Genomic DNA, 25,649 nt, shown 5'->3' on the forward strand with positions numbered 1-25,649 from the left:
AAGTAAGCACCCGAAACTGGAAGTGCTCCTCTCCCAAAGAGAAACCGTGGTAGCTCCCGTGTGGGTTCCAAATCAGGATATGCATGTACGCATCCGGAAGATCCACCACGCTGAGCCAATCACCCGCCTGCAACGAGGAGCGAATCTGGCCGGGCGTGATCATCTTTAATTTCTCTTGAGGGTAGGGAAAGATTGAACTGGGAAAGGTCTAGGATGGTGCGCAGGCCAGCCTGGTTGGGTTTGGGCACCGTAAACAGCCGGGAGTAGAAGCCCTCCCCTCGTTCCCCAAGGGGAACGGGTTCCACAGCTCTGAGGAGCAGAAGTTTCTGAACCTCGCCCTTGAGGGAGGGTGAGCCCGACAGCTGAAAAGGAGGGTTGAGGGGTGGGGTAGGGGGTAAAGGTAAGTGGAAGCCCGCTTGAGCTACTGACAAGACCCATCTGTCTTCTGTGATGGTCTGCCACGCCCCCCAATGAGACGCAATGCATCCTCCCACCGGGGTCTCGTGCGAGCGCGGAAAACCCTCATTTGGCAGGTTTATCGGTGGCGGTTACTTACAAGGAAAGGAAACCCGGTATACAACTGTCTAATCACAATTAGCAGTGTATACTTTGTCTATATCCGGGAGGATAGTGATAGGGGTACAAGGAGACAAAGTTGTGAAGCAGGTACTAGAGGTGTCTGGTATAAACACTCTTAGTAAAACATTAGGAGGGACCAAAAAAGGTTAAAAAGGTCAGAATCAACTTTAATAAACAGTCCGTCAGATTTAAAACATCCAATTAAATAGATAGGTCCGTAATACAGAAATTGTCACTTCCCATGTAAACAACAATAGGGAATACATAGCAGGCTCTAATGGCCAGTTACAAGTAATGTTGTAGCAAAAATACGACCACTGAGGGTACCTATCAACCTAGATAGTAAGGTACCCACCCAAATATGGGTAAATGTGTCATAAATTTAACTCTGTTTAAAGTTCAGAGATATGTCTCGACATGTTTGTTCCTCTAAAACAAAGTGTGGAACATTCATCAGGTGGGAATAAATTACAGTATAGCCTATTTGACAATTGGGGTGGTAAACAGTACCACTACAGTATCCTAGCACCTGCAAAAGATAAAAACAACAGACATCAAAGATTAGCTACTCAATAGTTAGATACTTTGGAAGGTTCAAAAAATGAATGAACTGGGCAACCTATCAAAGGAGATAAATACCTGATAAGGTGCCTGTGGGGGCTCTCTACTAGTATTAGTAGGTCTAGGGTGGTGAACATCATGGCCCTATAAAGGAAAAGAAAATAGTCTATGGCCAGTAATTCAGCTATAAAGAAGCCTAGTAGTACACACAATACAACAGCGAAGATGGGAAAAGAGGACATCTTGTGTCTAAGCGACAAAGCGTCTAATCGTGGGAAAGAGGAACCGTAACTGGCGAGTCCTGCATACCAAAAAAAGGGGGGGAGGGGACACATGCGAACAGGCAGTGGATGGGCGAGACATGCTGAGCAACAATGGAGGCAGTGTCGACATCCATAAGGTGCAGGGCCAACCGAATAAGGCAAATTGGAAGTAACATACCACTATGTAACTGTGCATAGAGGGGAGAAGAGTAAGACCGGTGTTATAATGGCATGCTTAACGGACGACAATACGGGACAGAGTGACTCCGCGGGGAGCAGCGTACTCTGATCACAGTCGGGTGAACAAGATAACCAACAAGTGCCCAGAGGAATCCTACCTTGGTAAGCCCGTAGGAGTGTACTCGGGAGCAAATCACAGCAAACCGCACTGCAGATAAAGTAAATAATGCACAAAAGTACGATCAATGTAAAAAATACGATCGGGTTGTATCAACGGCAGCCGGAGAAAAATCGGAGAGCGAGCAGCAAGAGGCTGTTTGTCTGTATGTAACATAACTTAGTGCGGGGGAGTGTGTGGCAAGCAGGTATCTCGCCTACGAGGATCTACAAGGAGTATCCAGAAACAGCGCGATGCAGCTGATGCAGGTAGGTTGTCAAGGGAACCCCAGGGTAGTCCTACTACTATGTTAGTGTATCCTTAAAAGGATGCCATGAGTGAATGAAACCCGGCGGCCATCTTACAAGGGAGTGAAGGAAAAAATGATAGAGGATGGGGTAATTTAAAGGTCTATGAACCGGATGAGGCGGCTGAGGAGCGGGAGAAATACTGCGTACGCTGTTGTCTACGGCGGTTATTCCCCGCAGGAGTATCCACTCTGCGATTTTTGCGGTCGAGGAAGCCCCTAAAACCAGAGGAAGGTCGACCTTGCGACAACGGCCTTTGAGTCTTGAAGGGAGGTTTAACCAGAACAGACAATGATTTGGCCGTCTGAGTGCTGTCTTTGGTGAGCTCTACATCAGTAGAAGAGTGAAAAAGCTCCTTACCATCAAATGGAAAGTCCAGAACCTTGTCTCTTGCACCTCCTTCGAGAACTTAGTGGCATGTAGCCATGCTTGCCGCGAGGTATCAACCCCTAGCATCAGACCCCGAGCCGAGGTGTCTACGTGATAAACCACAGCCTCCAGGAGACCCTGGGCCAAGACCCTGGCATTGGAAAGGCCTCCTCTGAAATCCTACAGCTTCTCGACCGGAATGGGATCCTCAAACTCCGACAGACCTCTCCACATCCGCATGTTAGCTCCCGCCAAAATCTATTCTGCATTGGCCTGCCTGAGCTGCAAGGCCGAATTGGCAAACATTTTCCTCCCTAAGGACTCCAGGAGCTTGTCCTCCTTTCCCAAGACCTGAGTCGCCGTTGCGGAGGAGGAAGCTGCAGGTCTGGATTGCAACGTGGCCGCAGCCACCACTGTGGAGGAGGAAGGCGGACAAGACGACAAGGCCACTTCTTCCGAGGAATGTAGCCTGTACCTTGCGTCAATCTTTTTATTGACAAAAAGTCCTGAGTGTGGCTTTGCCCAAACTCTTCGGACCTCGGCCAGAACGTCCTTCTGCAAGAACAGGCCGGTACGCTCCAAAGGAGACAAGGTGAACACCCCAGAAAGCACGCCCTCCTGCGGAGCAGGTGCCTCGGGCACCGGAACATGTAAGAAGCTCATCATGTCCAGTACCCGGTCATGGAAAGCTCTGGTAGAGCGGGGCAGGTCCTCGTTGTCCTGATCACCTTGAGGGTCATCTGACAGGTCCGGCTCCTGCTGAGCCGAGTCAGGCACTGCCTTAGTCCACTGGGGACAATGGTGGCACAGGCGGAAGCGCAGGCGGAGGCACCACAGCAAGGGAGGAGCCGGCGGAACCACCAACGGGACCGATGGAGCCGGAGGCGCGGGTGGACATATCTCCTTGAAAAACCCCTTGAAATATTCCCTCATGGGGTCGGGGCACATAAGCGCTTGAAATTTACCGAAAAAGGCGTCCTCAGGAGATTGTTTCGGAACCTGAGGAGGCCTCATGAAGTGGACAAATCCAGGGACGCAACGGGGAAGGGTGCCACAACGGCCCCTCCGCCGACGTATCCACATAAATCAAGGGAGCAGCCCCCGCGGGCAACAAAACATTGTGCGGAAGAGGCATCCGGGCGTTCCAATCATAAACTGGCCGGTAAGGATGTGCGCAAGGGACCTTAGGTTCACCCGAAGGACCGAACCCTTCACCAGGGGCCGATGGCGTAGTTGTAGGGGTAGTACCTAAAATGGCCGCTGTGGTCGTGGCGGGAACGGGCACCATTTTGTCCTCATCTGAGGGGAACTGCGGCACGTGAGAAAGTGAGGCAGGGGTCCCCGTCGATAGATCGGGGGTCTTAATTTTAGCCTTAACTTAAGGAACCTCGGCAGAGCCGGTACTATGAGGCCTGGAATGTTTCTGCGACATACCAACCGCCAACTGAGCCTTCGAAGGAAGAGCCTCGGCACTGCCAGTAAAAGAAGAAACTTTCTTTGCCCCCTCAGCAGATCTGGTGTCACCACAAGAGCGGGAACGGTGCGCTGTCACCGACAGGGCCTTGCCCGGCCCCTCAGAACTGTTGGTAGCCTTAGCCTTTGTACAAGGGACTTCGGACCTAGGCCCGGTAGAAGCCTTATCGGCACGGGCCTCGAACATCTGTTTGGTAACCTCAAGCCCAGCCAAGGCCACGGGGTGTACCCCGGTTTTGTTTGAGGGAAGCCGAAAGAGCGGCCTCAGAGCAAGCTCTGGTAACCCACGACTCAGTAGAACTGGGTCTACACACAGCCCCCACAGGAGGGGCCTCTGAGTGTACTCCGGTGATCACAGGCCCCTTACGGAGACCCTCAGAGAAAACTCTGGTAGAATTATTAGGCCTGGCACCTCAGGGCGAACCCCAGTAACAGAGCGATCAACGCCCCTCCCGGCTCGAGAGGAACCCGGGAAGGTATCCCCCGGCCGGGGTGCTCTGAAAAGTAAAGAACTTACCAGGCGTTTTTTCTTCTCGTCGATAAACGCCTGAAAATGAGAAGGAGGAGTCCGTCCGAACACCACCTCCCACCGCTCCAACTGACGTTGAAGTGCCCGGACCGAAAGGGAGTCGCAGTAAAAACAGGAGTCCCAACGGTGTTCCGGACTCAAACACTCTAAACAAAGAGGATGGGGATCCACCCTCGCGAAGCGACGGTGACACGATGAACAGTCTGGAAAATCTAGTTTAAAAGACAGACTAGTAAACGAACGCTAGCGAGAGCCAGAGAGGGGAAAAAAAGGGAAGAAAATCTTCCAAGGATGCAAGTGTGTCCGGCCCCGATCGTGCGGAGAAAAGGACTGATGGGCGATGCGGAGCCAAGGTGGGCAGGGTTACAGCCGCGTGCCGGGCCCCGCGCAGGAAAGAGGGACACATTTTTGAAAAAAATTTGGATGCTTTTTACAAAAGTGCTCCGGTCCCGGACGGAGAGATGTCCCATAAGTATGGCAGAAAGGGGACGGGACGTAGGAGTACAGCTTTTCCCTCTAGTGAGGGATGGGGATCCTGCCAGGGCTCCCTGGGACTGCGGCTGGCCTTGGTATTATCAACGCTTTTTCTTTCCCACCCGGGTAAGCACCCCCATGCATGTGAGGTACCGTTTTCATCAGGACACCTGTGGAAACGTGAAAAGGTAGGACATATGTTGTTGCCCAGGTGTTTCAGTGGTTTCCTGGAGGCAAAAGTTTAAAAATGCTGTTTTTACCCTACATTTTGAACTTTGCCAGGCCTTGATGGTAATAAATTCTAGGGCGAGTCACCGAAGTCAGACCTCCTTGGATTCCCACTGGTGTCTTTTCAGAAATGCATGGCAGTTTTCCTTGGTGGCTGCGCCACCCCAGGCCCAAATCTGTGGGTTAATCTATCAGTGGCTTAGACTTTTCCCTTTTGTTAGTTAAGAATTGATGCAGTCACACTGAGACTACACACCACTTATCTGCTTGGAAGTAGGTAAAACCTTTTGGTATAGGTCTGTACTACACAAGTTGGTAGTGTGACTGAGCAGCCATCCCCATCTCATGAGGGGTTAATATGAGCTGTAGATCTGTACAACTGAAATTCGTAAATACAAGTAAAACAATTGTTATTTATTTAACATCCATTTTTAAATAAGCTTTCTTTAAAAAGCCAATTTGTGTAACAATGTAAATACACTTTAAAAGTAGTTTTCAGAATCGGAGCAAGTTGGTGGATAATCGTTCGATATGCTTCTTACACAATTCCTACAACCTGAGGTGACTACAATTATAAGGACAGTAATGGCATGTATATATCACACTAGCTATAAATTGCAGATTCTGATGTTGCAGAAAGGAAAAAGTTACAGGTTTTTAGTATGTGAGGACAACTAAATCTTCCAATGAAATCTAGACAAGGTTTTCCTAGCAGAAATAAAACAAGTTACCACCTATGAGGGACAAACAATATCAAAGTCAATGGGCTAGGAGAGTCTTCAGGGAACCAGGACAGCCAAAGTCAATTAGGAACAGTTTATGGAACTGAGGTACTTCTTAGAATCAAATCCTGCACAAAGTTGGAGTTGGTTAGAAAATTACTTGTAGGGTTACAAGCTGTTAAACCTGTGAAAAGAGGTGTAATCAACTCTAAAAGTAAGCCACTGCAATTCCCAACTGAGAAAAGCAAGTCTAAAAGACAATGAGGTAAGTACCCCAAGTATCAACAGTACCTCTGGTTTGAAGAAGAGAGGTCCTGCTGGATTCTATCTTGCTGCACCCGTGCAGACCCCGTGTTCCTGAGCCTCAGTTGTGGGGACCAGAGGGAGGCCGTCTGGAGACCTCCTGTGGCGGTACTTGTGAGGTCATCGGCAGCTACCGGCTCTTGGTTCAGCAGCACTTTGCGGTTTCAGCGATGAGCAAACAGCACCGTTGTAGATCTCTGATACCGGTTAGGCTTCCTTCACTCCTTGGGTCCTGCACTCTGGTGAGGGGACTCAAGCCTTGGCCGTCCTGCTTCAGAGTGTCCATAGGAGACTCCTGGAGCTTCAGGCCAGATTTCAGACGTTGCACTCTACTACGGATTTCTCGACCCCCGACACTGTTTCTGCAGCAGCGAAGTAGTACAGCCAGTCGGGGAAGATGGTCCAGTGGAGTTTGCCTCAGGTTTAGTTGGTCCCACTAACCCAAGGGGAGAAGTCGTCCCTTCCGGAGCTTCTCTGTCGAATTGAAAACCGAGTTTCAGCACAGCAGCAGGGCTACACCTGCAACTCAAGTCCAGGAGGATGCAAGCTTTGTTCACGGTTTCTTCATCAGGGATTTCACCCAGTGGTCGACTCTGCCTCTAAGTCCCAAAACCCTCGCCTTTTAAGCATGTTTCTCCCATTCATGCACAGCTGGGCTGTCAATCACAGCAGGGTGGCTGTCCTGAAAGGACAACCAGCCAATCAGGACGGGTTGCGTCACCATACAAAAAGTAGATGTCTATGGAGTTTGGCAGACTCCAGAAACAGAGGAAACAATCCAATCAAGTCAAAATACATGAGTGGGAAAAAGGTCTCACACCAGGGTCAAAATTTTAAATCCAGCAAAAGAGCTGGTGGTCTCTAAGGTTGAAGGGAATTACCAAAGAAATTAGAGTTTTCCCTAACGCTTTTGTGCACACGTCAGTGCCCTTTAATAACCTGCGCATGTCACCTCTTCTTCAAAAGGTCTGCCTGTGCTCTTTCCAAAAATGTAGGTTTGCCATTCTTCACTACATTAGTTTTCTTTGTCAAATGAATTACGTCTGTTTAGACCGTCAGAATACAAATACCAGGAGGGGGGGGGGTGCTGTTGAGCAGCCTGCAAGATGGCTGCCTAGCTTTCAAGCTCCGTGCCCGACTGCTGTATATCCTCCTACATCAGCGGTTCCCTGCACCATCCGACCCTGGGAGTGAGCGCATCGTCTTTGCTGCCCTCGGAGCGACATATTGATCCAAGTCGGGGTGAAAATCGTAACCATCACCAAGCAGGACCCTTTTTTCTCCCGATCTGGCCCCCCGCTCATTGAGGCCTACCGTGCCACGTGACGCTGCGGCGGGCTCAGCCCCAGTGTGCTGCTGTGACTTCGACTTCCCAAGCCTAGCGGAGCGGCTGCCTGCCTCTGGTGCCCTGCGGAGCCGTGCAACATCGTCGTGGGGGTGGCCCCCCAGAGGCCGCGGGAGCGGCAGACTTTCTTCCTGGCCTTGCCACCTGCGCACTTGACCCTCTACGAACCGCCTGGGCGGTGCCTCCCTCCCGGGCTTGTCCTCCTGGGCTGATTGGCGCCTGAAGCGGTTCCTATCTTGAGCGGCTCCTGGTTGCTGGCTTGCCCACGGCTGAAAAACTTGAGCTACGCCCTTGCAGGAGAGGAGGTTGGTGGCTGCGGTTGATATGTGCGGAGCCCCAGGGTGCGTCCCACCGGCTCTGGGGTCCCTATGTTCGTCAACTGCTGTGGAACTGTAGTCCTGGGGCAATAAACTGTACCGTTGTGGACCCAGCCCTCCTCCTACGGACCCGCCACCCTTGGGGCCCTGCCCTGATTGCATCTGGCCGCCCATACTTGGTGCCTGAATTGCAGCCTCCGTCTGAGCCCTCCCCCCCCGCTGCCGCCGCTACTACTGAGATCTGTGATCCCGCTCTGGAACGTTGTTACCCAGTGAGCAGTTCAGCCCTACCCGTACACCGAATTTGGATTCCTGGTAACGGGAGATTGGGACACCCCTTTCCCGATACTACTGCACCCAAGGGACCCAAGGACTACGATCCTAATAACCGGCAAGAGCTGCCCCGCGATGCTCCAGTGCACTCCTGTAGCATGCCAAGTAAATCATGCGGGACAGACAAGGCAGGAGCAATGGACAAATATGCTAAGTCGCTTCCCAGACAGGAGCGGGGAGGGTCACCTCCGAACCAGGACAATCTGAGACACCATCGGGACCCCCACAGCCTAACCTCACCACCTTGATGGAAACCATGGCGAAAAACTTTGCCTCATTTCACAAGAAACTGGACGACATAAATGCAAGTGTTGCCTATATGCGGGCCAAATTGGATCAGCACGGTACCAGACTGGCAGAGGCCAAGACACGGATTGGGGCCACCGAGGATGGCGTGCACACTCTTCAAAAGACTATTTCTGAACTGACGCGTGATATGAGGCAAGTCAAGGCAAAGTGCGACGATTTGGAATCCAGGTCCCGTCGGAATAATCTCTCCATCGTGGGGGTCCCGGAGTCCGCACTAAAGGGCAAGATGGAGCAGGCAGTTGAAAATCTGCTAAGAGACCTCCTGGGTAACCCACAACTCTCCCAGTTCTTCACGATTGAGCGTTCCCACCGGGCGCTTACGCCACCCCGTCCCAAACCGGGAGACTTCCCCAGGACGATCATTGCCAAGGTTTTGAGTTTTCGGGACAGAGACCACATACTACGCTTGGCACGGGAGAAGGGGGAACTGAAATTTCAATCCCAGACCATTAGAGTTTTTCCAAACTTTTGCATAAGTGTGCAAACGGAGCGCAGGCAGTTCAACGGCATGAAAAAACTGCTCAGAGAGGAAAATTAAGCATGCCATGCTATTTCCGGCACGCTTGAAGCTTACTCATCACAACAAGTTGTACTTTTTCACGGTACCGTAGGAGGCAGTGAAATTCATTGAAGCCCACATTCCGCTTCCTGACTCGCTCGAGGAGCCAACAGCTGATGACTGAAGAGGTGAACACTGACCCATGCACATGGGCCGCCATGGGCGCTACTTACACGCGCCGTCTAGGTTTCCCTTGTTGTACTCCTGAATCTCGCATCCTCTATATCCTCTGCTAAGCGTAACCTATTGTTAAAGCTCCCTGTAATGTACTAATTAATACCACTACATAATACACGGTGTGCTGCACCAATCTCACATTCAAGTTGGGTTAACGGCAACAGCGACCCCCACTGCAGCTGCAATGGCGAGTCTGGCATGTTACGGCCGTTGTACGCGCCCCAGTTGGGCGCGCAGCCGGGTGCGCCCTTGTTCCGCTGGGCGCGTCCCTGCTGGGTATTGGGGTGGGGTCTTATACACTGCTTGGTTGGGGAGGGCAGTGAGGGTGGGGGGTGGTAAGGTTGAGGGATGTTACTGTAAAAATGGCAAGGAGCGTGTGGCTTGGAGGGTGGAAGGTTGTGGCCCTGCATCAATGATTACTACATGGTCAACAATCAAAGCTACGCAATGCTGAGATGTCCCTTAAGGTCGTAACATGGCTATTAGGCTAATGTCATGGAATGTTCGGGGGCTCAGTAATTTCACCAAGGCTCGTAGGATAACGGCATACGCCCAGAGACATGGGGTCAATATTCTCCTTTTGCAAGAAACCCATGCACTTGCGCATCTCTCTGCCTCCCTGGCGCCGGCATGGGGAGCCAATAAATTCTACACTGTGTACTCCTCTCAGACCAGGGGAGTGCTAAAATTCACAAATCAGTGGAATTTTCCTTACGTACTAGCCACATAGATCGAGAGGGTAGATATGTGCTCCTCCATTGTCTATTGGCTAACACAGAATGCCTGCTGGTCAATACATATGCCCCGAGTATAGACACCCCCGCCTTCTTCGATGCTATCAATATCCTACTTTTGAGATACATAGGGATCCCGGTTATTTGGGGGGGTGGGGGGGGACATGAATCTCATACTAAACACTGATCAAGCACTGCACACAGGACAATGTCCAGAGCCGCTCGTCGGCTCCAGGCACACATGTGCCCAGCTGGCCTAATTGACACCCGAGAGCACTCAACCCACTGGCTAGGGAATACACGTTTTACTTCTCTGCACACGACAGCCATCCCAGAATCTCTCTCTTTCTCCTGTCAGCGGGGCTGATCGGGAGGAACCTCAGCATGCAGATATTACCACGCACACTTTCAGATCACTCCCCAGTGACACTCGACATTACCCTACAACACACACTACCGCGTCACTCCGGCTGGTGCTTTAAATCTGAGGCACTACATGACATTGTTTTCAAGGCCGACATCCTTGCGGCTATCAATACCTTTTGACACCAATAAACGCCATGACACAACGGACGGGGTCCGGTGGGAGGCTTTCAAGTTGTTCATCAGAGGGATGTGTATTTCTAGGGAAGCAGGGGTCCTGAAAGACATTAGGAACTCTCAACAATGATCTGAGTCAAAGCTCAAGGAACTAGAGCATGAATATGCCTCTGCTCCCTCCCTACCCAAGCTGGCACAGATAGGGGCAGAATTGGAGACCTTCGAGGCGCATGCCCTCAGGGAGATACAATATTATGCACGACCCATTGCGGCTCGCAAATACGGCGAGGGGGAAAGACCCGGTCGAACTCTGGCCAGGCTGGCCTGGATAGAGGGGGGCAGAACCCGTATCGACAGTATTAGGAGCAAGGACGGCGTCCGACACTGGGCTAACCAACCCATTCTGGAGGCCTTTTCCAAATTCTATGCAGCCCTTTACGCCCCGCAGAGTGAGCACAGTCCCCAGGACCTGGATCGTCTCCTCGATAGTATCCCCATGTCCTATATATATATCTCATGCCACCAAAGAGCAGCTGGACACTCCCATCTCCCTCGACGAAATTACTGAGGCTATCTCCGCCCTCCCCAAAGGCAAGGCCCCCGGTCCGGATGGCCTGACCGCTGAATTTTATCAAGAGCATGTTGCTCTACTGGCCCTGCGCTTGCATGAAGTGTGGGACGAGTCCCTCCGCCTTGCCATTCTCCCCCAGTCCCTACGTGAGGCTATAATCACTGTACTCCCAAAGCCAGGCAAACCCCCGGAAGAGTGTGGCTCCTACAGACCTCTTTCCCTTATGAATAGTGTCACCAAACTTTTCGCCAAGATAATTGCGAACAGGTTCCTTCCCATCATGACGTACCTTATTCACCCAGACCAAAGTGGCTTTGTCCCTGCCTGCTCTACCTCCTTAAATATCCGGCGCCTGTTCAACGTCATGTCCAGAATTGACCCTTAAGCTAATGCGGTCGCAGTGACACTAGATGCCCAAAAGGCGTTCGACATGGTGTCATGGCAGTACCTGTGGGCGGTGCTGGAAAAGATAGGGAATTGGCCCACGCATGCTCTCCTATATCAAACTGCTTTACACGAACCCAGAGGCCAGAGACAGGTTAATTCCCATATCTCGGCTCCCTTCGCCCTCCACAGAGGAACGCGCCAGGGCTGCCCATTCTCCCCCCTACTATTTGCGATGGCTATCGAGCCAATTGCGGACAGTGTAAAACAAACATTCTCGTAAGGGGATACGCCTTCGCGACACACCCGAAATGATATCTTTGTATGCGGACGACGTGCTTCTGTACGTCAGGGACCCCTCGGTCCACTTCGACCCAATCATCCACGAGATAATCAAAATCTGTACTTTTTCGGGCTTCACTATAAACTACACCAAATCAGATATCTTCCCTCTCACACCTGCAACCACTCCTCCCCAACCATTATGCGAATTCCCACTCAGGTGGGCCCCAGAAGGCATTAAATATCTCGGGGTCCAGGTCTCACTATCTAGGGCCTCCCTCTTGACAGACAACTATAGTGCCGCTACTCAGTGCGTGGAGACAAAAATGGAGATGTGGCTTCGTCTCCCCCTGTCCCTAGCGGGAAGACTGTCGCTAATCAAAATGATTATAGTTCCAAAGCTCCTATACATATTCGCCAACGTCCCACTCTGGCCCGGGAAGCACTATTTCACAAACTTGCACGCAGGGTTTGCCCGGTTCCTGTGGCACGCCGGGGCCGTCCGCAGGAAGTGGCAGCATATCACCTTACCATACGAGAAAGGGGGACTCAACGCGCCGGATATAGCACAATACTGGATTGCTGCAGAGGCCCAACACGCAACTCACTGGTACAAACACCAAGACCCACCTCCCCATGTCAAACTTGAGATCCTGGCAACCGAGGAGATAAATGTTATGTCACTGATCCTTTTCCACTCGTACCAGTCTGACGCCCCGGCTGATCCAGTGTCCACCACTATCAGGGCATGGAAACATATGCTGCAACCCCACTCTAACCTTCGTCCGTACTATAAATGGCTTCCCATATGGTAATTCCCAGGCCTCGCCCCCACGCAGGATAGGCTTCTCATGCAACACTGGCAGGACCTGGGGTATCGTGCGCTTTCCGATCTGTTCCCCGAGGGGAAATTCATCACCCCGCAGACATGGAGGCCAGGACACTCTGGCTCACCACTGAAGTTGCTGCAATACTTTAGACTCAGAGCGGCAGTGCAGGACATGTGGCCCTCATACCCGGACAAACCCCCAGGGTCCACCGAAATCTCCTACATTGCTAACTCTGCCGGGGGGGGGGCATGATATCCGCACTTTATAAAATGTTGGTTGAGCGTTCTACAGAACCATCCTATAAGATTTGTGATGCTTGGAGCCAGGAACTGGGGTTGGCAATCACTGACGAGATGTGGGTGAAGATGTGTGAGCATACGCGCAAGGTTTCCCTCAAGTCTAGATTCAGATATATACAATTCAAACTTCTTAATCGCCTGTATTACACTCCTCAAGCGGTTGGGAAGTTCGCACGAGATCAACCCCACGTTTGCCAGAGATGCAAATCCACCGAGGCGGGGCACTGGCCACGTTCTGGGAGGCTTTGCTAGAGGCCCTCTCGGAGATGGTGGGGTTCCGGATAGACCCTGACCACCAGGTGGTGGTGGTGTTCGGGAGGTGGGAGGGCGAGGGGGGCTAGACAGGTTGCAACATTTTTGAACATGGGAGCCATAGTGGCCAAGAGATGCATTCTGCAGTGCTGGAAGCAGCGATCTCCCCCCCACGCTAGAAATGTGGCTTAAGGCTCTCACTTGGACACAGGTGTGTGAGGAGGACTATATCAATACATTGCCTGTGAATGCTCGCCCCAAAAACATATGGACAGAGTTTTGTAGTAACCTAAACGCCAAAGCCGATTTGGAGTTCTTATCCTCGCCTCCATCGCCAGATCGGACAGAGGTGTAGGCTGAACTGTGTGGGATGTTTTTACCCATGCATCCAAGCCCTACCATAAAACTGTGCATTACTGGCATTGAAAACATCATGATGGCCAGAACTCCCCAGAGAGTGCACAGGGAAAACATGAAGAATAGGCTGCCACCCATTTTTGCCTATGTTGTGAGCACAGGAGGGCACTGCCTAAAACCACCATTGGGCTACACACACAGTAGCCTGAAACCATTGGTAATGGCAATGCTGATTGCCAAAAGCAACCCAGAACTGTGGGGAATTCATTTTCTTAATGTCAAAAATGGATGCAATACTGGTGCTCACCACTATCAGAAAGCCGGCGTTTTAAAACCACCAGACTGTGTAAAACTGAACAAATGAACCCATACCAGGCCAAGGAAAGGCTTGCTAAGAGGTGGATACAATGTAAGACTATATTCTGAAATGACTTGAAGTAATTAATGTATATATAAAAAAATAGCTGGGGATGTCAGCAGCTTAAGTGAATTTGGGTTTAAAGCCACTAAAATCGAAATGTTTAGAATAAACGAGTGACCTACTTCTGAGTGTCACATAGGTTGCAATTGTTTAAATGTCAGTTTTGAACTTAGAATCAGCATTCTAGCTGCATGTGCAAAAATTGTAAGTTGGATTTGAATGTAGAAAACTGGGAACTAAAGGGACATTTAGCTGAAGCCTGGCTGGAAGAGAGTGAATTCTGCCTGGCAACTACCCCCGACAGGAGTGAAACCTGCTCAGCCACTCTTCCCAGGCTTGGCTGCATCCTGCTGCCCCCACCAAAAGGAGGTGACACCTCTCTGATTGAATTAGGGGAGTGGTACCTGCAGACTGCAGGAAGTTGAACAAAGCCCTGTCCTGGACTCAGGCAAATGTTATATTAGGGGGGGTCGTAAAATGGCTTCCTCTTGGGAGAAACTGGGAGGGGCAGTGCCTGTGAGAGCAAGCTGAGCTTGGGGGAAGTGGATAAACCAGAAATTCCACCATGTGCTTTGGAAAACACCCCTTGGGGCCAGAGCATGATTTTAAAAAAGATGGATAATTCATAGTGCTGACTTGTGAAAATTATATAAATAACATCATCATTCTTGTGATTTTTCTGTGCACATTTTAAGAGGTGCTAGGACCCTGTGGTATGTTCTTGGGGATAGTAGCGGAAAAAAGGTTGTTACTCCAAATGTATGCATGTTAAAAATCTGACACTCATCTGAAACCCATATCCCTGGTGCACATTTGTGTAAAATCTGGAAAGGTTTAGAGGTCATTATCTGGATGAAAAGGGGAGAATTCTGTCATAAGTGGACATGACATCGTACAAAGACAGGGATCGGATGGTTTGGTGCTACAGAAAATATGTTAACTGGACCTATAATATTAGAAAAATGGTACATAGATAAATAGGTATTTGGATCAGAAATAGATGTGTGCAATTTGACAAGGGGAGGTTCCTCTGACCATAAAACCTACATCATCACTGACACTCCATTTCTTTCCCCCAATCAAGGGAGAGAGGAAAGCTTGGCCAATGATAACAGAGGGGCAGGCTTAGCTAGGCCCAGGCGCACACCCATTTTCAAAACGCATAAAAGGAACATTGAAACCCAGGTAGAGACATTCACTTTCCACTTTCTTGCGGGACGCTTTGCCGGGAGACTCCAGACTTCAAATCCATCAATCTCCAGAGACCAGAGATCCCAGAACTGTGCAGTGCTGAGAGCAGAACCGGAAACCCAGAGACCAGATTGCTGTGAAGAACCGCTAGCAGAAGTCCAGCCAATCCTGACCCGATCCGTGCTGAAGTCGCATTCCTGTCCAAAATCTAGTGTGAGTACCCAGCTAGCACTGTGCCAAAACCATTCTTAGTTTAAAATAATCTAATCCAAACTATTTTAGCCTATTAGAAATGCCTCCTAAAATCGTGTCATTCTGTCATTTTTAAAACTGAAAACTTATCTTGAGCTTTAAAATTTCAAATCCGAAAAACGACCTTTACTAAATAAGCCGTATCTCCGGGACCGTTTGTGCTAGGAGCGAGTTTTAACTGTCATCTTAAAGCTAAGATTCTAAGCTTTCCAACTAACCTAAAACCGACTTGCTACCCCTTATAGTGCCTCCGTAATTGCGCTCGACGCACGCGACTAAATCGCTGCGATTTTACATTTTACTTAATTTTAGCCACGTGTACAAATATTTGTCCTTGCTTTCCTTGCTGAAATTCGTGTGCAACCTGACAATCATTCATAGAGTATTGCTTAAGTGATCCTGAATTAAAGTATCTATCTCTCACCCTGAACCTCCTATAGGGAATTAAAAGCAATTTGAGTATATTTTCCACTTCATTGCCACCACATTTAAAAGGATTTTGCCTGTCTTTAAAACTCCTACCTGTTTTCCTCTAAGCTTGCTAAGGGGGGGAACTGAATTATATTTGATTGCATTCCTGAGAACTGTGTGCTTTTCTCCCATCTCTTTACCTTGCATAGAGGGGGGGGGAGTGAATTGTTCAAGAAAAAGTGATCATATTATCTTTTGGTTGAAATCATATCAAGGTTATTTCTGTGCTGCATTCTGTCTCACCTTGCCTTTCCTTGAACCATATAAAGCATTCTCTGCCACCTTATTCTTCTGTTCCTATTCATAAGTAACCAAGAACTGTGCTACTGTAGGATTACCTATTGCTGATTACTGCTCATATTCACAAGTGTGCTATCAATTATCAATTTATTTATAAAACTGTGATATATAGATCTATTGTTTACATTTCAAATAAACCTTTTAATTTGCAAAACAAACCTACTTCTTGGCTCAGTGGAGTCAGGGGGATTCTAAGAGAGGGGTGTTATATAAGGGTTGTCATCCAGAGTAAACGAACTGGACATAAAAATATATCAATAAGGGTTTCCCTCAGCATCCCAGACTAGGCATTGACTTAGCTGTAGTGTTGAATTGAATCCGCTTACAACTGTGGCTCCCCCCACGGGACTCGGTCTGTTTTCTGTGAATGCGCCTGCTTTGTCACCAATGCATTGATTGTCCATAACCTTGTATATGCAATATGTTTTTGATGTAGTATGTGATCCACTTGCTACTGCTCCTTGCCAATAAAGAGAAGTTTTAAAAAAAAGAATACAAATACTGTGTACCATGGCTCCTTTTTTGGATCGTGGTATTGCTTGTTTTGAGAAATCAAAGTGATTCCCTATCTAAAAGAGTCGGTGGAATGCAGCAGTGGATTGCTTTTCTCCGTTTTGGCAGAAGCCATTAGCTTATAAGTGCAAACATATCCAGCATATACTTTTTTCTGTCACTTTCAATCTTTTGCCAAACTATGGGAATTTTAGGTACATAGCTGTTGTCTGGCATGTGCAAATGACCCCACCCCTTCCTGAACTTGGAATGTTGTCTACTTTTCAGAAATGTATGTCTTTGAGTTCCCATTGAGCTTTCCTGCCCTCCTTCGTGCAAGCATGTCCTATTAAAAAAATGAAAAATGTCCTACCTCTCACAAAACTGATGGTAGCCTCATGAAAAATATTTTCGTTTCCTCTCAACCTATTTTTGAAAGCTTGGAAAAGGTCAAATATAGAACTGCAAACCTTTTGTTCCTAGCTTACAAGAAAATCAAAACAGGCTTTTTTTGTACATCTTATTGCCATTTTCTGAAAAATGTTCTGCTTTTTATGATTTTCTCACACCCCCTTACAGCAAACCACAAATACTTGGTGGCGTTAAGGCTGCCTACATGTGGGAAGAAAAGGGTGCAAATTTGGAGAGGATATCACGTATAGCAAATGTTACAAGGAAGTGAATGTCAACATATTGAAATGTCCAAAAGAAATTGCTCAGCACTGGGAAGGAAAACCCTCAGCAGTTAAGGAGTTAAAAGGGGACTCGAGTAGACCATTTTCTTTGCTGTGAAATGGCAAACGGTGCTCAATGACAGCACTGTAAAAGCAGCTAAGGAACTAGTTCCTTAGTTGCTTTCATAGTGCTCCATGTAACACGCAATAAGCACTAATTAGCAGGGGTTCCTGTAGTACAGAGAAGGGCTTGCTCCTACAATCACAGCTTGGATTGGAGGCCCTGCCTTTTATTTGTATTTTTTTTTATAAATGGTGCTTCAAATCTTAACACAATGTAAAGCATCCAGATGCACCCAAATATATTCTAAAATTATTTGCACAGTTCCATTGGACCCTGTGTCCACTGCTTTCAACTTGTTTAGATGGTGTAGGCATACTCGTACCAAACCATTGCTGTCCCTAAGATGGAGCACAATGTCAAGTGGAAACGCATCCTTTTTCAATACCCAAGTCTCTAGTTCACTATAGTGGCTTGTTCCAGTGCCTTTAATATATTAAGTCTGCCTGTATGGGTATGTGTACCAATTTCTTAGCTAGGACCAGGTCGGGCAGGACCAGGCTGTGGCTGCAGAGGTGCAGGGTGCGACCCTGCTTTGTTACTGGTGGGTACAGATTCAGGTTTGCCAAATCCCTGAAAATGTGAAAGACTGGAGGTGGGGACATGCTCATGTAGCCAAGGGTCAAACTACAGTGGAAAATACAAACTACAGTGGAAAATACAAAACTATCAGTAGAAAAGCGTTAACAGTTATAAGACATTTGATGTTTAAGCCATGAAAATGTGTAACCTATTAAACAACCCCTGCCAAAGACTAAAGTTTATGCATGCGTCATTATCCAACTCAAAGCGCAGAGATAGGATAGATAACATATCAAGATGGATTCTGGTGTAAGATATATGTGAGACCTTGGAAATGCAGTCTAGTAGGAACAGCTTATAATTTAAGTAGTAAGAACGCCTCTCTATTATAGATGCTTTTATGGTATAGAGATGGTATTCCATGCAGGCAACAGCATTTGCTCCAACTTCACCTGAAAATCCCTTTCCAGAAGTGGACCTATGAAGAAGGATAAAGATTTAGTCTCCCTTCCTCCCTCAACTCAGACTGGCGCACCACAGAAAAGGTCCCCAGGATGTGCTGCCTGGAATTATAATTTTTATTACCCTGTACTGGATTTAATGAAAAAGTTGAACTGATGGATTCCAAAATATTCTCCAAAGCGGTGAAGAGGCCTGCTAGACAGCATTACACAAAGGAGACAAATGGTTGGTCCCCAAACACAACTAGATTTGAAAGTGACCACCAGTATTTGCGCACACTGGAACCAAAATGTGAAAACCCCCAACAGGTTTGGAGAGACAGTACAAAAGGAAAACATTTGGAAGAAAAGAAATCTGACCGATCCATAGTCCAGTGGCCAGTCCGACTGGATGAAGCAAGAGAAGGTTAGAGACGAGTGCCTGGAAAATGCTGACCTAGAGAAACCAGATTCTTTTCATCCTTTCCTTGCTGTGCCACACGCGTCTGCCCCATGCCCCTCAAGACGGATCCATTGTAATAGAGAAAAGACAACCAGACACAAGATGGAGAAACTTGTCTCATATTCCCTCATTGAAACTTACCAGGGATCCCAGTTTGGGCGATTGCTGCAGCAGCATGATCCTGAGTGGAGAAAATGTTGCAGCTGGACCACTGCACCTGAAAAACAGGAAGTGCAAATGCATTATTAAAGAACTGGAAACAATATAATAATTAACAGCAAAGGAGACAAATTGGGCAACCACACATGGTTCTGAGTGCACACATTACCACTCCACTATTGCGGTTATCCAGCAGTGGCACTACAGAGCAGCTGCAACATTTAATGAATACGCCAGTACTGAGATTAACGTAGACTCTAAGCAGAATGCCATATTGATATCCACCACCCAGATTTGAAGCTTTTACTTTTCATGTGGTACCCCATAGTGCCCCACTCCTAGATGTGATCAAGGTGGATGTTTGTAATAGTCTTATTGGAGGAATGGCAAGGTACAACTAGTCCTTTGCTCAGAATTAACACTGATTAAATGGCTTAAAGGCGTGACCAGGTTTTTTGGTGTGCAAATCACTCAAGGTGCTTTGCTGACTGCCAAATAGAAGGGGATGGAAATTCCTTTAGCAGATTACAAACTTCACCCAAACCTGTACAAACCTGAATCTACCACCACAGTGAGCAAATGCTGGGAAAACAAGGTGCCCCACCCTTTGAAGAGGAAGGAACGTACTAAGGATTATCCAAGCACAACAAAGAGCTCTACTGCAATTTATGGTGCATGTTTATCACAAGGCAAAAGGAACCCTTAAATTTACCAATGTGAGACGCCCATCCTAGGGGCAGCCCAAAACACTCCTTTACTACCCAGTGCTTGACCAACATTCACTAGTGTCACAGTCCGTGTGCATTATACTCCTTGGCATTGGCCCATGTCCCTGAAAGATTTGGAGAAGACTACATGCCTTTAAAACAATCCACTGTCACACCACTCCATTTCTGTGCTTTCAACTGATGCAGGAACCAGTGAGACCACACAAGCTTAATTAGTATACAGCATGATAACGCAGGTTCAGACTTCCACAAAACTCAGTGAAGTTGATTTCCATCAATGAAGACGCACAGGTTAGTGGGAAATCAAGGAAAAGGCATTTCAGCGAGGTTCAGAATAGGGTAAGCATACATTACTTTAAATGTGTTGGAGCATAGTTAAGAAATGCCAAACATCCATTTACCCTGCATGGTGCAATAAGCACACTTTTTTTTAGGGGTACAAGCATGTGTTGAAAGTACAATCACACGAAATGTTGTGCTATTGTGAATCGTACCACGGTCATTTTCATGTTATCCAGGTGCTCTGGCGAATCCCCAAGAGTAAGGAGGGGGTGCAAGGCGTTTGGGGGGGCGGGGGGGCTAGGAGAACTTGGGTAGCGGGATTGAGAGGGAAAAGCGCAAGAGAGCTTTGATGTGAGGTTGGTAGCTCCAGTTCAGAAAAACGTGTCACTGTGTGCCAGTTTGTTTTTAGTTGGTAGACGTTAAGTGGTGTTTGATGTACGAGTGTTTGGGTGATGTGTGTAATTGGTTTCATTTTTTGTTGGGTGTTGCGTAGTGTGCAGTTTGTGGTGGTTTTAGGTTTTTGGTGTGCTAAAGGCACGAGTTGCGTTTTGTTCAGCTTTGCAGGATATTGGAGAGTTTAGTAGGGTTACTGGACAATTGCATAAACAAATTCAGCCAACTATAACTGACTATACTCCAAAAACACAGCCAAATGTAATAGTTGCTATGCTTGAATAAGCACTTGCATTTAAACCACTGGCTGTACTTAAGGTGCATTTAAACTCAAAGCTGTGGCTAACTTTGGCACCAAATAGATTCAACACAGTGATAAGATGAATAGTAGTAGTAGTACTAAAGTAGTAGCTGGGTTACAGAGGCACCACACTGGCCGTGCTTCCAATTCCGAACACCTTAACTAGTAGTTGTAGCAGACTGCTTTGTAGGGCAACCAGGGAGCAGAGGCCCAACGGGCAATGGGAGGGGCCTGTGGCCCTTTGTGGGCTGCCCAGGCAAGCCTGCCCTGAGGTGGCCTCAGAAGTGGTGTTCCCGTCACGATGGGCACACTCTGGCCAATCACGAGCAGTCTGGACGGGAGGTGGTAGGGGTGGGAGGCAGGATAAATGGGATCCTACAAGTGAAGGGCCACCATGGCATGGAGGCCCACGGAAACAGAAAAGATTAATGAAAAAAGGCTCATGACCTTACCAGGATGTAAAGCCTGCGAAAGAGCAGCCAAGAAAATGTTATGTTAAACAAAGGATATTTTCACAAAGCATAAAAACGTACTGTGTCAGTCAAGACAAACGTGCAGATATGAAAACATGCATGGACGGCAGCTTCTCAAACTGGTTTAAGTAGTTAAAATTGTATATTCAACCTGGCACATCTGACAAAACTGTTGGCAAGACAGGCCACATGAAATCTACTCCATTATTAGCACTATCAAGTGCCTTTTCAGAGAGTAGTATGCCTTCTGGGGTGGTTTTGCTGCGTTAGGGAATCGCAATTTTAGCACAGAGTAGCTTCTGCTAGGGCTAATGAGTCTTATTAAAGCCATCAGATTATTTGCAAGACCTCTTGTGAGGACCATTGCAGTTGGCTGCGTGATATAATTGGCAGATTTAGAAGAAAGATGTTTGGGCAGGACGGGAGCCCCGGTTACAGCAGGCCGCGAAGCGCAGTGGTAGGTGGAGCACTTGTGCCGACAGGTTTATCACTGCCTTCCACTTAGCAGAAGTCGTCGTTTGGTGTGTCCCAATGGATGGGCTTTACTATAACTGAAAACCAATGTAGCTGGAAGACTTTACTGCAGCACAACGGATATCCCTGCCTGCAAATAAAACCTTTCCAGGCAGCAGCATGTCCCTGCAATCCCTGATGCACAGCACCAGACGGGGCCCTGAAGCAGCATTTGCTTACAGTGCCTGCTGAAAACAAAATCAAGCTTCACAGCAGCATGCACCTCCAGCCCCTGGCTGCAGAACCCCAAAGACAGTCTACCTCAGCTGATGTTTGATAATACTTTGCTAGGATTATAGCTACGTTTAAAATGGGATATCAATACTACTTTTCAGAATGCTAAAGTAAAATTAGGACTGAACTCGCTACACAATGCATGGGAATGCGTGATCGCTTTAGTTGCCATGTGCCAAACATGAATGTAAAAGCATATCCTGCTGTGCTGCATGATGGAACGCTTCTCCGAAGCACGCTCTGCATTACAATGGGCAATGCTTCAGATTGTTCCCTGCATTAGGGTGACTAGATGCCAGCCTTTAGTCTTTCACTTCACAAACGGTTGTGTGCTAGTCCAAACAGACATCACTAGAGTCCAGACTACATTTTGCAGTCAGCACTACATTAAATAGGACAAGAAAAGTGGTGCACGGTTAATCAGAAAGGAACAAGTTATTTACCTGTAACTATTGTTCACCAGCATGGGTCTGGCATGGATTCACATGCTCATGAATATTCCCCGTCAGGCTGAGAATACTCGGTAAAAGAATCACTCCCAGAACTGTATTTCTCCCGTAAACCAATCACTGTTTTCTGGGTCATACTGCCCGCAGCCAATGACGGCCCTCTTCCTAAGCCCTTCCCCTAGCAGCCATCTTCAGATATGGTAAGCACGTAAAGTGGCATTATGACCAAGAGCCGCTGCAGAGGGGTTGGAGGGAGGGTTCGTATTTAAATCCATGACAGATCCATGCCAGACCCATGCTGGAGAACAATAGTTAAAGTTAAGTAACTTGTTCCTTCTCCAGCATGGGGTCTGGCATGTATTCACATGCTCATGATTAACGAACACACAGCAGTACAGCAGTACAACATTACACAACCACGGGAGGTGGTAAAGCTCAACAGAAGCAATTCACTCTCACCTCTGGAACAGACTCAACTCAAGCAAAAAGGTTGCGTAGCACTGCTTGGCCAACTCTGGACCCCTCCCTGGAATCCCTGTCGATGCAGTTCAAATTCTTGAAGGTGTGCATGGACCTCCACGTAGCAGCCCTGCAGATGTCCAGCAGGGGCACACCAGACGGGAACGCTGTCGCAGCAATCACTCTGGTGGAATGGGCTCTCGGACGGCCGGGCAATAGTCGGTTCGCCAACCGATGACAGTGCATGATTCAGCCGGAGAGCCACCTTGAGATGGAAGCCTTGGACAAAGCCTTGCCATGGTTCACAGGACCATGTTCACGAACAGCTGTGAAGTCTTTGGAACACTCTTTGCTCCTGGCACACACAAAGTCAAGTGAGTGCAAAGCCCTCAGCCGGAGACAAAGGTTTCGGGAAAGAAAACGGTTAACAAAAGTTCGTTGAGGCGGAATTCCGATGGAACCTTTGGCATGAAGGAGGGGTGTGTCCACAGCACCACCCTCGATTTGTGGAAAGTCAGGTATGGCTGTTTGCAGGACAGGGCCTGTATCTCACCTACCCTCCTGGCAGAGGTGATGGCCACAAGGAAGGCCATTTTCCACAAGAGGAACGAGGGGCCTGATGCATAGGCTGGAAGGGCTCCCCCATCTCCCCATGAGCCTCATCAGCACCACGTTGATTTCCCTCACCGGGGCAGGAGCCTTCACCGGCAGGAAAGATAAAAAAAGTGGCTTTGAGGAACTCCTTGAAGACCAAAGTGAAGATCTTCCTGGAGACCTGGTATAGCTGGAGATAGCTGCCAGAGGTACATTGAATGAGGCGTGCGCCAGACCGGCCTTGGCCAAGGACAGCAAGAATGGAAGATTCAGCAGGACTGTGATCCTCTGAGGGGTAACCTGCAACGAGCACCACGTAGCAAAACACTTCCACTTGGGACCAAAGCACTCAAGGTCAACGATGCCCGGCCTTGGCGAGGACCTTCCTGCAGTCCACCGGCAACACATTCTCCAAACTCTAGCGCTGCAGGAGCCAAGCCCTCCGGTTGAGTGATCCCGTGTCGTGATGCATGATTGTGCCCCCTTCTCTGGAGGGAAGAACCTGGACCGCTGATAGCTTGATCAGCTGCGACGCTGACAGGCTGAAAAAGTCTGGGTATCAAATCTGCCACTGCCACAGCAGGGCGACGAGTATCATCCTGCAGACAGTGTGTTGACTCGGAGCAGGAGAGGCAACAGAGGAAATGTGTACAGGAACATCCCTTCCTACGGGAAGGAGAACATGTGCCCCAGGCTCCTCGGCTGATGGAATCTGCTGCCAAACTTTCTGGCATTTAGAGTTCACCGCCGGCGCATACAGGTCGTTCTGGGGCCTGCCCCACTTGGTGAAGATGTGGTCCTACCGAAGTTCACACTCCTGGCAGGAGCCAACTCCCTGCTGAGCGACTTGACTCCCGCTAGGTGAAGGGGAACGAGGAACATTTCTTGTCTGACGGTCCAGCACCACAGTTTCGTGCCCTTCCTTGGAGAGGGCCGGGGAGCGAGTGCCCCCTTGTTTCCTGATGTAGAACATCGTGGTGGTGTTGTATGTGAAGATCCTCACCAAAGGAACAACCGGAGGGCCCAGAACACTGCCCACAGCTCCAGGATGTTGATGTGGAGATCCCTCTCCTCCGGCAGCCACAGGCCTCTAGCGTGAAGATGTCCAGTGTGGGCTCCCAGTCTCCCACGGAAGCATCTGTCGTGACAGTCTCTGGGAATGGATGGTTCTGAAACCTCATGCCAAGGGCGATGTTGAAGCAGACACCCCCGCCACCTCCCAACACCCTTATTGCCAGACAGAACTCACCCAGCGAGTGTCCAGGAACTCCTGAAGAGGTTGTATCTGTAAGCTGCAGAGCCATATGAGGTAGATGCAGGAGATCATGCCAAGCAACGACGACTTGATGGTCCGCACTGTGGCAGTTTATCGGCAATAGTCGCTGCACCTTCCCCAGAATGGCCGCTACACTCTGAGGGCGATGCTAGGCAGGACACTAGCGAGACTGGCTCCGAGGAACAATGCGTTCTGCGATGGCGTCAAGCAGGCCTTTGGATAATTGATGGAGAATCCCAGATGCATCAGCAACTTGATGGCCGCCTCAGTGTGTCCGACAGCAAACTACTACAAGCGGGCCAGATGAGCCAGTCGTCTAGGTACGGGTATACGTTAATATACGCAGATGGGCCGCCACTAGTTCCAGGCCTTTTGTGAACACTGTGGGGGCCCGACTAAGTTGAAATGTAGAGCCTTGATTTGATAGCACTGTCCCTGTACAAGCATAAACACTAAGTGTTTCCTGTGAATGGGTACCTTTCCAGGTCCAGCGAAGTCAAGAATTCCCCTTTCTCCAGTTGGCCGAGCACGTGCTGCAACATGACCATGCTGAATTTGAGACTTCTGGGGACCCAGCTCTTTGCCCCTTTTCGCAGCATGACCCATACTTCAAAGAGCTGAGGGGCGTGCTGCTCCAGATGGGATCTGCGACGCCTCTGCTGAAATTCTAGGATAGGTCCTTGGGCGAGAGCGTCCAGCACCCATCTGTCGCTGGTGATCTTTACCCACTCGCTGACCATCCTGGTCAAAGGCCTCCCACTGTGTGTCCGACTTTGCTCTGGAAGAACGAAAGGAAGAACAGTGCTGTTGGAGTGTGTCCAGGGCACGGGCCGTTTCCGTATCTGCCTTGGCCTTTAGAGACTAGTCGACTGCCTTTCCGAAAAAGTTATCCACGTCGAAATGCATGTCCAGTACCTTTGTTTGGACAACCTGATGGAAATTTGTGGCCTTCATCCAGCCTTGGTGACAAAGGCAAACACTGATTCCCATCTGGCGGAACCCTGTG

The 25,649-nt window shown here is 48.8% G+C and overlaps 1 protein-coding gene across 1 annotated transcript in view; it reads right to left on the minus strand.

Annotated features, from left to right (window-relative positions):
* The window catches only part of AHCY (adenosylhomocysteinase), a 403,130-nt gene that overhangs the window by 251,186 nt on the left and 126,295 nt on the right, over nt 1-25,649 (minus strand). Inside the window, exon 3 of the mRNA XM_069652263.1 lies at nt 18,924-18,999. Coding sequence (XP_069508364.1) covers nt 18,924-18,999 — 76 coding nt within the window. The remainder of the gene's footprint in view (nt 1-18,923; nt 19,000-25,649) is intronic.

This window comes from Ambystoma mexicanum, chromosome 3p, assembly GCF_040938575.1.
Source record: "Ambystoma mexicanum isolate Mex_15411 chromosome 3p, UKY_AmexF1_1, whole genome shotgun sequence".
NCBI classification, from domain to species: Eukaryota; Metazoa; Chordata; class Amphibia; order Caudata; family Ambystomatidae; genus Ambystoma; species Ambystoma mexicanum.